Here is a 13937-nt window from a genome sequence, read left to right on the forward strand (position 1 = left end):
GACAGCTGGACTTTACTTCTTACTTAGGCTTATAGTTTGCATTGGGGGCGGAGCTTGCCGGGATATACATTTATCGGGACTGCCCTGTCACATCCCGGACAGTCCTGGCAAAATAGGGACTAATGGCAACTATGCATCATTCTTATCTATGGAATAACAGATGGATAGGACTGGAGAGGTGAGGGATTCTGGGAGTGATGTCATCATGACATCATTCTTATCTATGGAATAACAGATGGATAGGACTGGAGAGGTGAGGGATTCTGGGAATGGATGGAGTGATAGTAATGTGTCTCTCCATACACAGGATTACACAGTAGTGAAGAAGTCCTCTAGTGGGCGCTGTGGGGCCCCTGGGTGTGAAGGATGGGGAAGAACCCTGAGCCCAATCCCGGGGCCCCTGATACATGAGGAAATGGAGGAAGAGAAGATCCTAGAAGTCACCAACAAGATGGTGGAGCTGCTGAGTGGAGAGGTGAGACTGTGGCTGCTGGGAATGCTGGGACATTATACAGTAACACCACTGGAGGGGTGGGGGGGATGACTGTGTGATCATTGTGTGTGTCAGGTTCCTATAAGGTGTCAGGATGTGGCGGTCTATTTCTCCATGGAGGAGTGGGAGTATGTAGAAGGACACAAGGATCAGTACAAGGATGTGATGCTGGAGGATCAGCAGCCCCTCCCATCAGCAGGTAATAGACAGGACTATATACACACCTCCTCTCTCTATTATGTTCTATGATACATTGTATGGCAGTATTATAGACAGAGGGTACAGTGTATGGCGGTATTATACACAGAGGGTACAGTATATGGCAGTAATATACACAGAGGGTACAGTATGTGGCAGTATTATACACAGAGGGGACAGTATGTGGCGGTATTATACACAGAGGGTACAGTATGTGGCGGTATTATACACAGAGGGTACAGTATGTGGCAGTATTATACACAGAGGGTACAGTGTGTGGCAGTATTATACACAGAGGGTACAGTGTGTGGCGGTATTATACACAGAGGGTACAGTATGTGGCAGTATTATACACAGAGGGTACAGTGAGTGGCGTTATTATACACACAGGGTATAGTATGTGGCAGTATTATACACAGAGGGTGCAGTATATGGCAGTATACACACAGGGTACAGTATGTGGCAGTATTATACACAGAGGGTACAGTATGTGGCAGTATTATACACAGAGGGTACAGTGTGTGGCGGTATTATACACAGAGGGTACAGTGTGTGGCGGTATTATACACAGAGGGTACAGTATGTGGCAGTATTATACACAGAGGGTACAGTGAGTGGCGGTATTATACACACAGGGTATAGTATGTGGCAGTATTATACACAGAGGGTGCAGTATATGGCAGTATACACACAGGGTACAGTATGTGGCAGTATTATACACAGAGGGTACAGTATGTGTCAGTATTATACACAGAGGGTACAGTGTGTGGTGGTATTATACACACAGGGTATAGTATGTGGCAGTATTATACACAGAGGGTGCAGTATGTGGCAGTATTATACACAGAGGGAGCAGTATGTGGCAGTATTATACACACAGGGTACAGTGTGTGGCAGTATTATACACAGAGGGTACAGTATGTGGCAGTATTATACACAGAGGGTACAGTGTGTGGCGGTATTATACACAGAGGGTACAGTATATGGCAATATTATACACAGAGGGTACAGTGTGTGGCGGTATTATACACAGAGGGTACAGTATATGTCAGTATTATACACAGAGGGTACAGTATATGTCAGTATTATACACAGAGGGTACAGTATATGGCAATATTATACACAGAGGGTACAGTGTGTGGCGGTATTATACACATAGGGTACAGTGTGTGGGGGTATTATACACACAGGGTACAGTATCTGGCGGTATTGGCCTTGCTGGGGAACGCCCCCTGGGCACTGGAACCTCAGTAGTAATGGGCTTATATCTCAGCACTGGAAGCGACTATAGAAATCAGCCTGAGATGATCGGCTTTGGAGCGATCTCTGATGATTATCGTCTGGTGTCGGCTGCAGATAGTAACCAGCACCCACCGGGCACGGTGCAGGATCGGCTCCTGAGCACCATAGATTTACATTGGAGCCTGTACCATGCAGAGATACACAGATTGCAGCAGGGAGAGAAGCACAAAGCCAGGCGCTTCTCTCTGATATATCTAGAGACTGGGGGTCAGGCCCCGACCAGTCCGGACTTTTACCATCTGTAACATGTCATACATTCTTAGAATGTCCGGGACACTGTAATGTTATATTACACCAAAATAATAATATGTGATTCTTCTTGGCAGCTGAGTGTCCCCGGAGATCAGAGAGACATCAGATATCTCCAGATATTACAGCAGATGGTCAGATCACACAAGATACATATGAAGAACAGTCCATTGTTACACATAAGAGAACTCGTACAGGGGAGAAGAAATTTTCATGTTCAGAGTGTAAGAAATGTTTTAAGCGCAAATCACAGTTTGTTGAACACATGAGAACTCATAAAAGGGAGAAGCCATTTTCATGTTCTGAATGTAAGAAATGTTTTAAATGCAAATCAAAGCTGGTTGTACATTTGAGAATTCACACAGGGGAAGAGCCATTTTCATGTTCAGAGTGTAAGAAATGTTTTAAGCGCAAATCAGCGCTTGTTCAACATATAAAAACTCATACAGGGGAGAGGCCATTTTCATGTTCAGAATGTGAGAAATGTTTTAAATGCAAATCAGCGCTTGTTGAACATATAAGAACTCATACAGGGGAGAGACCATTTTCATGTTCAGAATGTGAGAAATGTTTTAACAGCAGATCAAACCTTGTTGTACATTTAAGAACTCACACAGGGGAGAAGCCATTTTCATGTTCAGAATGTGAGAAATGTTTTAACAACAGATCAAAACTTGTTGTACATTTGAGAACTCACACAGGGGAGAAGCCATTTTCATGTTCAGAGTGTGAGAAATGTTTTAAAAGCAAATCAAAGCTTGTTGAACATATAAAAACCCATACAGGGGAGAATCCATTTTCATGTTCAGAATGTGAGAAATTTTTTAAATGCAAATCAGAGCTTGTTGGACATATGAGGACTCATATAGTGGAAAAGCCATTTTCATGTTCAGAGTGTGAGAAATGTTTTAAACGAAAATCAGACCTTTTTGAACATATGAGAACTCATACAGGGGAGAAGCCATTTTCTTGTTCAGAATGTGAGAGATGTTTTAACAGCAGATCAAACCTTGTTATACATTTGAGAACTCACACAGGGGAGAAGCCATTTTCATGTTCAGAATGTGAGAAATGTTTTAACAACAGATCAAAACTTGTTGTACATTTGAGAACTCACACAGGGGAGAAGCCATTTTCATGTTCAGAGTGTGATAAATGTTTTAAATGCAAATCAAAGCTTGTTGAACATATGAGGACTCACACAGGGGAAAAGCCATTTTCATGTTTAGAGTGTGAGAAATGTTTTAAATGCAAATCAAAGCTTGTTGAACATATGAAGACTCACATAGAGGAAAGACCATTTTCATGTTCAGAGTGTGAGAAATGTTTTAAACGCAAATCAGACCTTTTTGCACATATGAGAACTCATACAGAGGAGAAGCCATTTTCATGTTCACATTGTGAGAAATGTTTTAAAACTAAATCAGATCTTGTTATACATATCAGAACTCATACAGGGGAGAAGCCATTTTCATGTTCACATTGTGAGAAATGTTTTAAAACCAAATCAGAGCTTGTTAGACATATGAGAACTCACACAGGGGAAAAGCCAGTTTCATGTTCAGAGTGTGATAAATGTTTTAGAAGCAAATCAGACCTTGTTAGACATATGAGAACTCATAAAAAGGAGAAGCAATTTTCATGTTCAGAGTGTGACACATGTTTTAAACGCAAATCAACGCTTGTTATACATATGAGAACTCACACAGGGGAGAAGCCATTTTCATGTTCAGAGTGTGAGAAATTCTTTAAACACAAATCAGAGCTTGTTATACATCAGAGATATCACACAGGAGAGAAGCCATTCACATGTCTAGAATGTGGGAAAAGATTTATTCAGAAATCACATCTTGTCATCCATCAAAGAACTCACACAGGAGTGAAGCCATTTTCATGTTCAGAGTGTGGGAATTGTTTTACTTGGAAATCATCCCTTGTTAAACATGAAAGAATTCATACAGGAGAGAAGCCATTTTCTTGTTCAGAATGTGGAAAATGTTTTTCTCGGAAATCAATCCTTACGCTACATGAAAGAACTCACACAGGAGAGAAGCCATTTTCATGTTCAGAATGTGGAAAATGTTATTCAGTGAAATCGTGTTTTCTTAAACATGAGAAAAGTCACACAGGGGTGCGGAGTTGAGAGTCCATTTTGTCTGTGTTCCTCCCTTTTATACTTTCTCCATGGAATGTGTACATGCTTGGTGTAATGTTCTGCAGATAGCTGCGGGGGAGGAGGCCCCCGCTCTGTCACCATGTGTTATGGAGCTTGTTCTTTTATACTTATGTTACTGAAATAGCTTAGCTGCAAGTTCTGGGAGTTTTGCCGATAGATAACGGCCAGGACGGCTAGAGACGGACACCACCACTGCTCCAGGCCTTGGGATATGTAACACATCTGGTTCCGCTCCTGACTTGTAACCTTCATGATAAGATATAAAAGAAGGGACGTTCCTATAATAAACAGAAGCAGCTTGAGCACGGACTTGGCCTCATGTGTCTGGTTGATACTCGCGCACAGACTGCAGCTGTCACCCAACTTTTACAATCAGACAGCCCCCAGGTATAGCTGAGAGACTTTCATTTAAGGTCTCACCCTAACAGTATCTGGAGCCTGAACGTGGGACGTGGCCTCTACACCTCAACCCAATGCTGCCCCCCCTGGAGCACGAAGGCGACCCGAGAAGTAACGCACAGACCTCATGTGATAACAGTGCTGGCACGGTAGCTTCAGCTTCTTACACTGCTCGGTGCCTTCCGCTTGGGTTTCCTCTGGGTCTGGTGAGGCGCATGTTATAGACTGAGTAAGAGCGCATGCCACGCCATTTGTTTAGGAAGAACCCTGCAGTATAGTTACACCTGGGCCAGCTGATCGTATGAGGGACTCCTTCTCCTACCGGGAGAACTCTGCACCGTCCTTATAGTATTTGTTATTCTCCCTCTGGATCTGCAGACCTTATAAGTGATTATAGTGCAGTTATTCAGTGACTCACAGGGGACGTCTTCTCTTTTCACTTTTGTGTTTCTCCACCATCTTGCACGGTCAACTTGAAAAAATCTCTCCAGCAATCTGGGAGACAAACATTTTAGGCTCCTCCCTCCATTATCATCCTCATCTGCTTCACACAGTAACAGTGACCCCAAATAGTAGTCAGGCCACTTTGTGCCCTCATATGATATTAGGCCCCCTGTGTGTTATGTTCCCATATTATATTAGGCTATTCTTCTATGCTCCCCTATAGTAATCAGGCCCCTCTGTGCCCCATATAGTACTTTGTCCCATATGTTCCCCATTTGCCCTCTCTGTGCTCACATAGGCCTCCTCTCTTTCTCCCCACCTATTAGTGCCTCCCTATAGTGAAGCAGTCCCTATATAGTATAGGCCCCAATCCTGTGCAGGAGTACGAAACAGTACAGGCTCCTCTGTGCAGCAGCCCCAACAAAGTATAGCTTCACTCTGTGTAGCCTCCATATAGCATAGCCTCCCCTTTGTAGCCCCCACATAGTATAGCCTCCCTTTGTAGTCTCCACATAGTATAGCCCCCTCTTGTAACCCCCACATAACATAGCCTCCCCTGTGAACATCACACTTAGTATAGCCCCCTTTGTAGCCCCCCCCCCGTGTAGCTCACACTAAAAAAAAACACCCCTTTGTAGCCCCCACATAGCATAGCCCTCCTATATAGCCCCAACATATATCCGCCCAGTGCAGCCTCCACTTTGTAGCCCCCATAGTATAGTCCCCCTTTGTAGAAGTTTCCATATGAAAAATAAAAAAAAACAATAGAATATTCACCTCTCACACTACTCCCCCGCAGTCTCTCCTCCTGGAGCTTAGTACCAGTAGCTGCTATTCCCAAGAACAGAGACTTCCGGTGCAGGAAGCCTGTGGATTTGATCAAATTCCGAGAAATGATGAAATGACCACGCCGTTACATCATTTCCCTGAAGAAAGTCAGGAATTTGATCAAATCCCCGACCCCTTTCAGAGAAATAATGAAATGAACGAGTTGCCACAGCATTTGCATACCCTTGTTGGGCCTCCCCGGCAGGCGCTATCATGGGCCGCCTGCTCCACGTCTGCCCGCCACCGCCTGGCGGATGGGAGGTCCGGTGCCATCTTGGGTCCTCCTGTTCCCCGCTGCTGTGCCTGTCCTGGGGTGAGTAATAGATGTGGTGTCATAGGCCACGCCCCCACCCTCCCTCATATTACTCCTCACAGCTCCTGTACCTTACCAAATCCTCTCTAAGCGACTCCTGACTTTTTTCAGGGAAATCATGTAACGGCATTGATATTTCGTCATTTCCCGGGATTTGATCAAATCTCGGGATTCTATCATTTCCCTGCAACACCCCCATGGGCCCACCACCACATCACATAATCTATAACACCCCCCACCCCCATGGGCCCACCACCACATCACATAAGCTATAACACCCCCCACCCCCATGGGCCCACCACCACATCACATAAGCTATAACACCCCCACCCCCATGGGCCCACCACCACATCACATAAGTTATAACACCCCCCACCACATCACATAAGCTTTAACACCCTCCACCCCCATGGGCCCACCACCACATCACATAAGCTATGACACCCCCCACCCCTATGGGCCCACCACCACATCACATAAGTTATAACACCCCCCACCACATCACATAAGCTTTAACACCCTCCACCCCCATGGGCCCACCACCACATCACATAAGCTATGACACCCCCCACCCCTATGGGCCCACCACCACATCACATAAGCTATAACACTCCCCACCCCCATGGGCCCACCACCACATCACATAAGCTATAACACTCCCCACCCCCATGGACCCACCACCACATCACATGGGCTATAACACCCCCCACCCCCATGGGCCCACCACCACATCACATAAGCTATAACACCCCCCACCCCCATGGGCCCACCACCACATCACATAAGTTATGACACCCCCCCACCCCCATGGGCCCACCACCACATCACATAAGCTATAACACCCCCCACCCCCATGGGCCCACCACCAGATCTCCTATACCTGACTGATCCTCCACAGGAATCAATAGTAGACCCCCCCCACACACACACACACACACATCAGCTATACAGTACAGGTATACAGGACCTCCAGAAACTATACAGTACAGGTTGTAGACATGTCACTGGTAAAGTCTTCGAGGGGATGTACATCTCACCTAGGTTGCTTCATAGCGTGAGATGGTGAGTCCAGGAGGAATCTGTGCTCAGCAGTGTTATGCTGCTGAGCTATTATTTACTGTTTCCGGGCCTGGATTTACTGGAATGGCGGGTAGGTTGGTAGTGGGACCTGCCATTCCCTCCCCCCGATCCAGTTTGGGTTTTGCCATCAGGTGAGCAATCAGCCTGAGAAGGTAAGAGCTCCACAGAGCTGCAGGTGATGGCTCTCAGCCAGGAGTGAACAGCCTGGGGGCTCTGTTTGCTGGGAGCTGGGAATACAGCCGCTGCTGGGGCTTATTCACACCATGCGATACTGCTTGCCGAAGTGTCAGAAAGGTGACCTGTGTATTAGTAAGTGCCCAGACGGGCAGGACCTTTTGTTTAATTTTATTTAAAGCACGGTGTTGCTGTATATATTTTGCTGGACTGTTTATGCTACAAATAAACGCCAAGTTATTATTTTCAAAACCAAGTCTGCTGTGAACTGTGTCAAAACACACCATCCCCCGGGGAAGATCCCTACAAGGTATACAGGAACTCCACCAACTATATACTAAGGCCGATCACTGCAGGTGGCAGCATAAATGTGTATTCTACATGTTTTCCGTATGGACAATTGTAGGTTGCTGCTCCAGAATGCCATCAAGTAAAAATCTTTATGTCTATGCACCTGTCAATAGCACTGCCAATGTTGTATATAACCAGGCTGTATATAACACTGCCAATGTTGTATATAACCAGGCTGTATATAACACTGCCAATGTTGTATATAACCAGGCTGTATATAACACTGCCAATGTTGTATATAACCAGGCTGTATATAACACTGCCAATGTTGTATATAACCAGGCTGTATATAACACTGCCAATGTTGTATATAACCAGGCTGTATATAACACTGCCAATGTTGTATATAACCAGGCTGTATATAACACTGCCAATGTTGTATATAACCAGGCTGTATATAACACTGCCAATGTTGCATATAACCAGGCTGTATATAACACTGCCAATGTTGCATATAACCAGGCTGTATATAACACTGCCAATGTTGTATAAAACCAGGCTGTATATAACACTGCCAATGTTGCATATAACCAGGCTGTATATAACACTGCCAATGTTGTATATAATCAAGCTGTATATACCACTGCCAATCTATATCATAAAAATGAAAGTCTGTCCGTCTGTCCCCTATAGACTTCCAAATGCCTGAACCGTTTGACTCCAAATTTGGCATGCAGATACAATGGGTGGCCGGGAAGGTTAGATCGAAGGTCCCATCCTTACAGGAGGGGCAGGGAAGGGGGAAGAGCACCCCATAGAAATGAATTGGAAAATCTCCGCACTGCACACAGGTGATATATTTAGCGCTGCAGCTCCCCAGCAGTAATGGCAGTTGGAAGCCTTAGCAACCAATAGGATTACTACTTTCATTTTCACAGGGAGCTGTGGTTGCTAGGGCCAGTTGCCTCACAACAGATCCACAGAAATAACTGGTAGACCCCCTACTCCAGCTATACAGTACAGTTATACAGGACACTATAGGTATACAGGACCCCAAAACTATACCCTTCAGGTATGCAGAACCTCCACCAACTATACACTACAGGTATACAGGACCCACAAACTATACACTACAGGTATACAGGACCTCCACCAACTCTATACTACAGTTATTCAGGACCCCCAAACTTTACACTGCAGTTATACTGGACCATAAAACTATACACTACAGGTGTACAGGACTCCCAAAACTATACACTACAGGTATACAGGACCTCCACCAATTATATTCTACAGGTATACAGGACCCCAAACTATACACTACAGGTATACAGGACCCCCAAACTATACACTACAGGTATAAAGGACCCCAAAACTAAACACTACAGGTCTACAGGACACCAAAACTATACACTACAGGTATACAGGACCTCCACCAACTATACACTACAGGTATACAGGACCCCAAACTATACACTACAGGACCTCCACCAATTCTATACTACAGGTATACAGCACCTCCATCAACTCTATACTACAGGTGTACAGGACCCCAAAACTATACACTACAGGTATACAGGACCTCCACCGAGTTATGTCAGTCATGCAAAGCAGGGAGAGGAGTCCATGGGGGACTAGAGGGACCATACAGGTAAGGTAAGTATGGCTTTTTTTTGTTTTAAATAGAGATGTAGGTTGGAGTGGCATGTTAATGAAGGGACAAGAGGATGCTGAAGGGGGCACTGGTATGATGATGGAGGGGCAGGAGGAGGATGAAGGGGGTAGTAATATGATGATGGAGGGGTAGGAGGATGAGAGGGGTAGTACTTTGATGATGGAGAGGCAGGAGGATGAAGGGGGTAGTAGTATGATGATGGCAGGGCAGAAGGATGATGAAGGGGTAGTATGATGATGGAGGGGCAGGAGGATGAAGGGAGGAGTAGTATGAGGATGAAGGGGGAAGTAGTATGATTATGGAGAAGCAGGAGGATGATAAGCGGTAGTAATATAATGAAGGACTGGCAGGAGGATGAAGGGGGTAGTAGTATGATGATGGAGGGGCAGAAGGATGAAGGGGTAGTAGTATGATGATGGAGGGGCAGGAGAATGAAGGGGTAGTAGTATGCTGATGGAGGGGCAGGAAAATGAAGGGGTAGTAGGATGATGATTGAGGGGCAGAAAAATGAAGGGGTAGTAGGATGATGATTGAGGGGCAGGAGAATGAAGGGGTAGTAGTATGATGATGGAGGGGCAGAAAAATGAAGGGATAGTAGGATGATGATGGAGGGGCAGGAGAATAAAGGGGTAGTAGCAGTGGCGGATTAAATGTACCCTGGGCCCCGGGCTGTCTACCCAACCTGGCCCCCCCCCCTCCGGTCAATCCTCCCACATTATACTCCGCTACTGCCCCCCCCCACGCTGTCCCCAATAAACACTGCCTGCCTCCCCTCCCTGCTGGCCCCAATAAACCTAATGTTTGGTCCCTTGCTGCTACCCCCAGTAAGCATTGCCCACCCCACCTCCACTGCCCCCAATAAACATACTGCCACCTGGTTTCAGGAGAGGAGGGAGCTGATCTTATAGGGGAGGTCCCAGGGTCACAGCAGCACAGAGGATGTCAGGAGTGGAGGGTGCTGATCTTATAGGGGAGGTCACAGCAGCACAGAGGATGTCAGGAGAGGAGGGTGCTGATCTATAGGAGAGGTCCGAGCAGCACAGAGGATGTCAGGAGAGGAGGGTGCTAATCCTATAGGAGATGGTCCCCCTCTTCCCCCCTTATAGATAGTACCCCTCTTCCCCCCCCCTTATAGATGGTACCCCTCTTCCCCCCCTTATAGATGGCCCCCCTCCTCCCCCCCTTATACCCTTATAGATGGTCCCCCTCTTTCCCCCCCTCTTATAGATGGTCCCCCTCTCCCCCCCCCTCTTATAGATGGTCCCCCTCTTTCCCCCCCCCTCTTATAGATGGTCCCCCTCTTCCCCCCCCTCTTATAGATGGTCCCCTCTTCCCCCCCCCTCTTATAGATGGTCCCCCTCTTCCCCCCCCCTCTTATAGATGGTCCCCCTCTCCCCCCCCCTTATAGATGGTCCCCCTCTCCCCCCCCCCTCTTATAGATGGTCCCCCTCTCCCCCCCTCTTATAGATGGCCCCCCTCTTCCCCCCCTCTTATAGATGGTCCCCCTCTTCCCCCTTATAGATGGTCCCCCTCTTCCCCCCCTCTTATAGATGGTCCCCCTCTTCCCCCCCTCTTATAGATGGTCCCCCTCTTCCCCCCCTCTTATAGATGGCCCCCCTCTTTCCCCCCTCTTATAGATGGTCCCCCTCTTCCCCCTTATAGATGGTCCCCCTCTTCCCCCTTATAGATGGTCCCCCTCTCCCCCCCCTCTTATAGATGGTCCCCCTCTTCCCCCCCCTCTTATAGATGGTCCCCCTCTTCCCCCCTCTTATAGATGGTCCCCCTCTTCCCCCCCTCTTATAGATGGCCCCCCTCTTTCCCCCCTCTTATAGATGGTCCCCCTCTTTCCCCTTATAGATGGTCTCCCTCTTCCCCCCCTCTTATAGATGGTCCCCCTCTTCCCCCTTATAGATGGTCTCCCTCTTCCCCCCCTCTTATAGATGGTCCCCCTCTTATAGATGGCCCCCCCTCTTCCCCCCCTCTTATAGATGGTCCCCCTCTTTCCACCCCCCCTCTTATAGATGTTCCCCCTCTCCCCCCCTCTTATAGATGGTCTCCCTCTTCCCCCCCCCCCTCTTATAGATGGTCCCCCCTCTTCCCCCCCTCTCTTATAGATGGTCCCCCCTCTTCCCCCCCCCCTCTCTTATAGATGGTCCCCCCTCTTCCCCCATCTATAGAGAGGGAAAGAGGGGGACCATCTATAAAGGGGGGAAAGAGGGGGACCATCTATAAAGGGGAAAAGAGGGATCATCTATAAGGGGGGGAAAGGGGGACCATCTCCTATAGGATTAGCACCCTCCTCTCCTGACATCCTCTGTGCTGCTGTGTCCTCCCCTATAAGATCAGCCCCCTCCTCTCCTGACATCCTCTGTGCTGCTGTGACCTCTCCTATAAGATCAGCCCCCTCCTCTCCTGACATCCTCTGTGGTGCTGTGACCTCCCCTATAGACCAGCACCCTCCTCTCCTAACATCCTCTGTGCTGCTGGGACCTCCCCTATAAGACCAGCAGCCTCCTCTCCTGACATCCTCTGTGCTGCTGGGAACTCCCCTATAGATCAGCACCCTCCTCTCCTGACATCCTCTGTGCTGCTGTGACCTCTCCTATAAGATCAGCACCCTCCTCTCCTGACATCCTCTGTGCTGCTGTGACCTCCCCTATAAGATCAGCACCCTCCTCTCCTGACATCCTCTGTGCTGCTGTGACCTCCCCTATAAGATCAGCACCCTCCTCTCCTGACATCCTCTGTGCTGCTTTGACCTCCCCTATAAGATCAGCACCCTCCTCTGCTGATATCCTCTGTGCTGCTGGGACCTCCCCTATAAGACCAGCAGCCTCCTCTCCTGACATCCTCTGTGCTGCTGGAAACTCCCCTATAGATCAGCACCCTCCTCTCCTGACATCCTCTGTGCTGCTGTGACCAGCACCCTCCTCTCCTGACATCCTCTGTGCTGCTGTGACCAGCAGCCTCCTCTCCTGACATCCTCTGTGCTGCTGGAAACTCCCCTATAGATCAGCACCCTCCTCTCCTGACATCCTCTGTGCTGCTGTGACCTCTCCTATAAGATCAGCACCCTCCTCTCCTGACATCCTCTGTGCTGCTGTGACCTCCCCTATAAGATCAGCACCCTCCTCTCCTGACATCTTCTGTGCTGCTGTGACCTCCCCTATAAGATCAGCACCCTCCTCTCCTGACATCCTCTGTGCTGCTTTGACCTCCCCTATAAGATCAGCACCCTCCTCTCCTGACATCCTCTGTGCTGCTGTGACCTCCCCTATGAGATCAGCACCCTCCTCTCCTGAACTCCTCTGTGCTGCTGTGACCTCCCCTATGAGATCAGCACCCTCCTCTCCTGACATCCTCTGTGCTGCTGTGACCTCCCCTATAAGATCAGCCCCCTCCTCTCCTGACATCCTCTGTGCTGCTGTGACCTCTCCTATAAGATCAGCCCCCTCCTCTCCTGACATCCTCTGTGGTGCTGTGACCTCTCCTATAAGATCAGCCCCCTCCTCTCCTGACATCCTCTGTGGTGCTGTGACCTCCCCTATAGACCAGCACCATCCTCTCCTGACATCCTCTGTGCTGCTGTGACCTCCCCTATAGATCAGCACCCTCCTCTCCTGACACCCTCTGTGCTGTTGTGACCTCCCCTATAGATCAGCACCCTCCTCTCCTGACATCCTCTGTGCTGCTGAGACCTCCCCTATAAGATCAGCACCCTCCTCTCCTGACATCCTCTGTGCTGCTGGGAACTCCCCTATAGATCAGCACCCTCCTCTCCTGACATCCTCTGTGCTGCTGTGATGCTGTGACCTCCCCTACAAGACCAGCAGCCTCCTCTACTGACACCCTCTGTGCTGCTGTGACCTCTCCTATAAGATCAGCCCCCTCCTCTCCTGATATCCTCTGTGCTGCTTTGACCTCCCCTATAAGATCAGCACCCTCCTCTCCTGACATCCTCTGTGCTGCTGTGACCTCCCCTATAAGATCAGCACCCTCCTCTCCTGAACTCCTTTGTGCTGCTGTGACCTCCCCTATGAGATCAGCACCCTCCTCTCCTGACATCCTCTGTGCTGCTGTGACCTCCCCTATAAGATCGCCACCCTCCTCTCCTGACATCCTCTGTGCTGCTGTGACCTCCCCTATAAGATCAGCACCCTCCTCTCCTGACATCCTCTGTGCTGCTGTGACCTCCCCTATAAGATCAGCACCCTCCTCTCCTGACATCCTCTGTGCTGCTGTGACCTCTCCTATAAGATCAGCCCCCTCCTCTCCTGACATCCTCTGTGGTGCTGTGACCTCTCCTATAAGATCA

At 48.3% G+C, this 13937-nt stretch overlaps 3 protein-coding genes across 3 annotated transcripts in view; 2 read left to right on the forward strand and 1 right to left on the reverse strand.

The window, feature by feature from the left end:
* Positions 1-4732, forward strand: part of LOC138787617 (zinc finger protein 850-like) — a 105453-nt gene extending 100721 nt beyond the window's left edge. Inside the window, exon 5 of the mRNA XM_069964959.1 lies at positions 2320-4732. Within this exon, the coding sequence (XP_069821060.1) occupies positions 2320-4385 (2066 nt within the window). The 3' untranslated portion in view covers positions 4386-4732. The remainder of the gene's footprint in view (positions 1-2319) is intronic.
* LOC138786760 (zinc finger protein 84-like) overlaps positions 1-13937 on the reverse strand; it is a 790489-nt gene that overhangs the window by 228244 nt on the left and 548308 nt on the right. The gene's annotated exons all lie outside the window — the stretch shown is intronic.
* LOC138786801 (oocyte zinc finger protein XlCOF22-like) overlaps positions 1-13937 on the forward strand; it is a 348549-nt gene that overhangs the window by 160295 nt on the left and 174317 nt on the right. The window lies entirely within an intron of this gene.

This window comes from Dendropsophus ebraccatus, chromosome 3 (genome assembly GCF_027789765.1).
Source record: "Dendropsophus ebraccatus isolate aDenEbr1 chromosome 3, aDenEbr1.pat, whole genome shotgun sequence".
Lineage (NCBI taxonomy): Eukaryota > Metazoa > Chordata > Amphibia > Anura > Hylidae > Dendropsophus > Dendropsophus ebraccatus.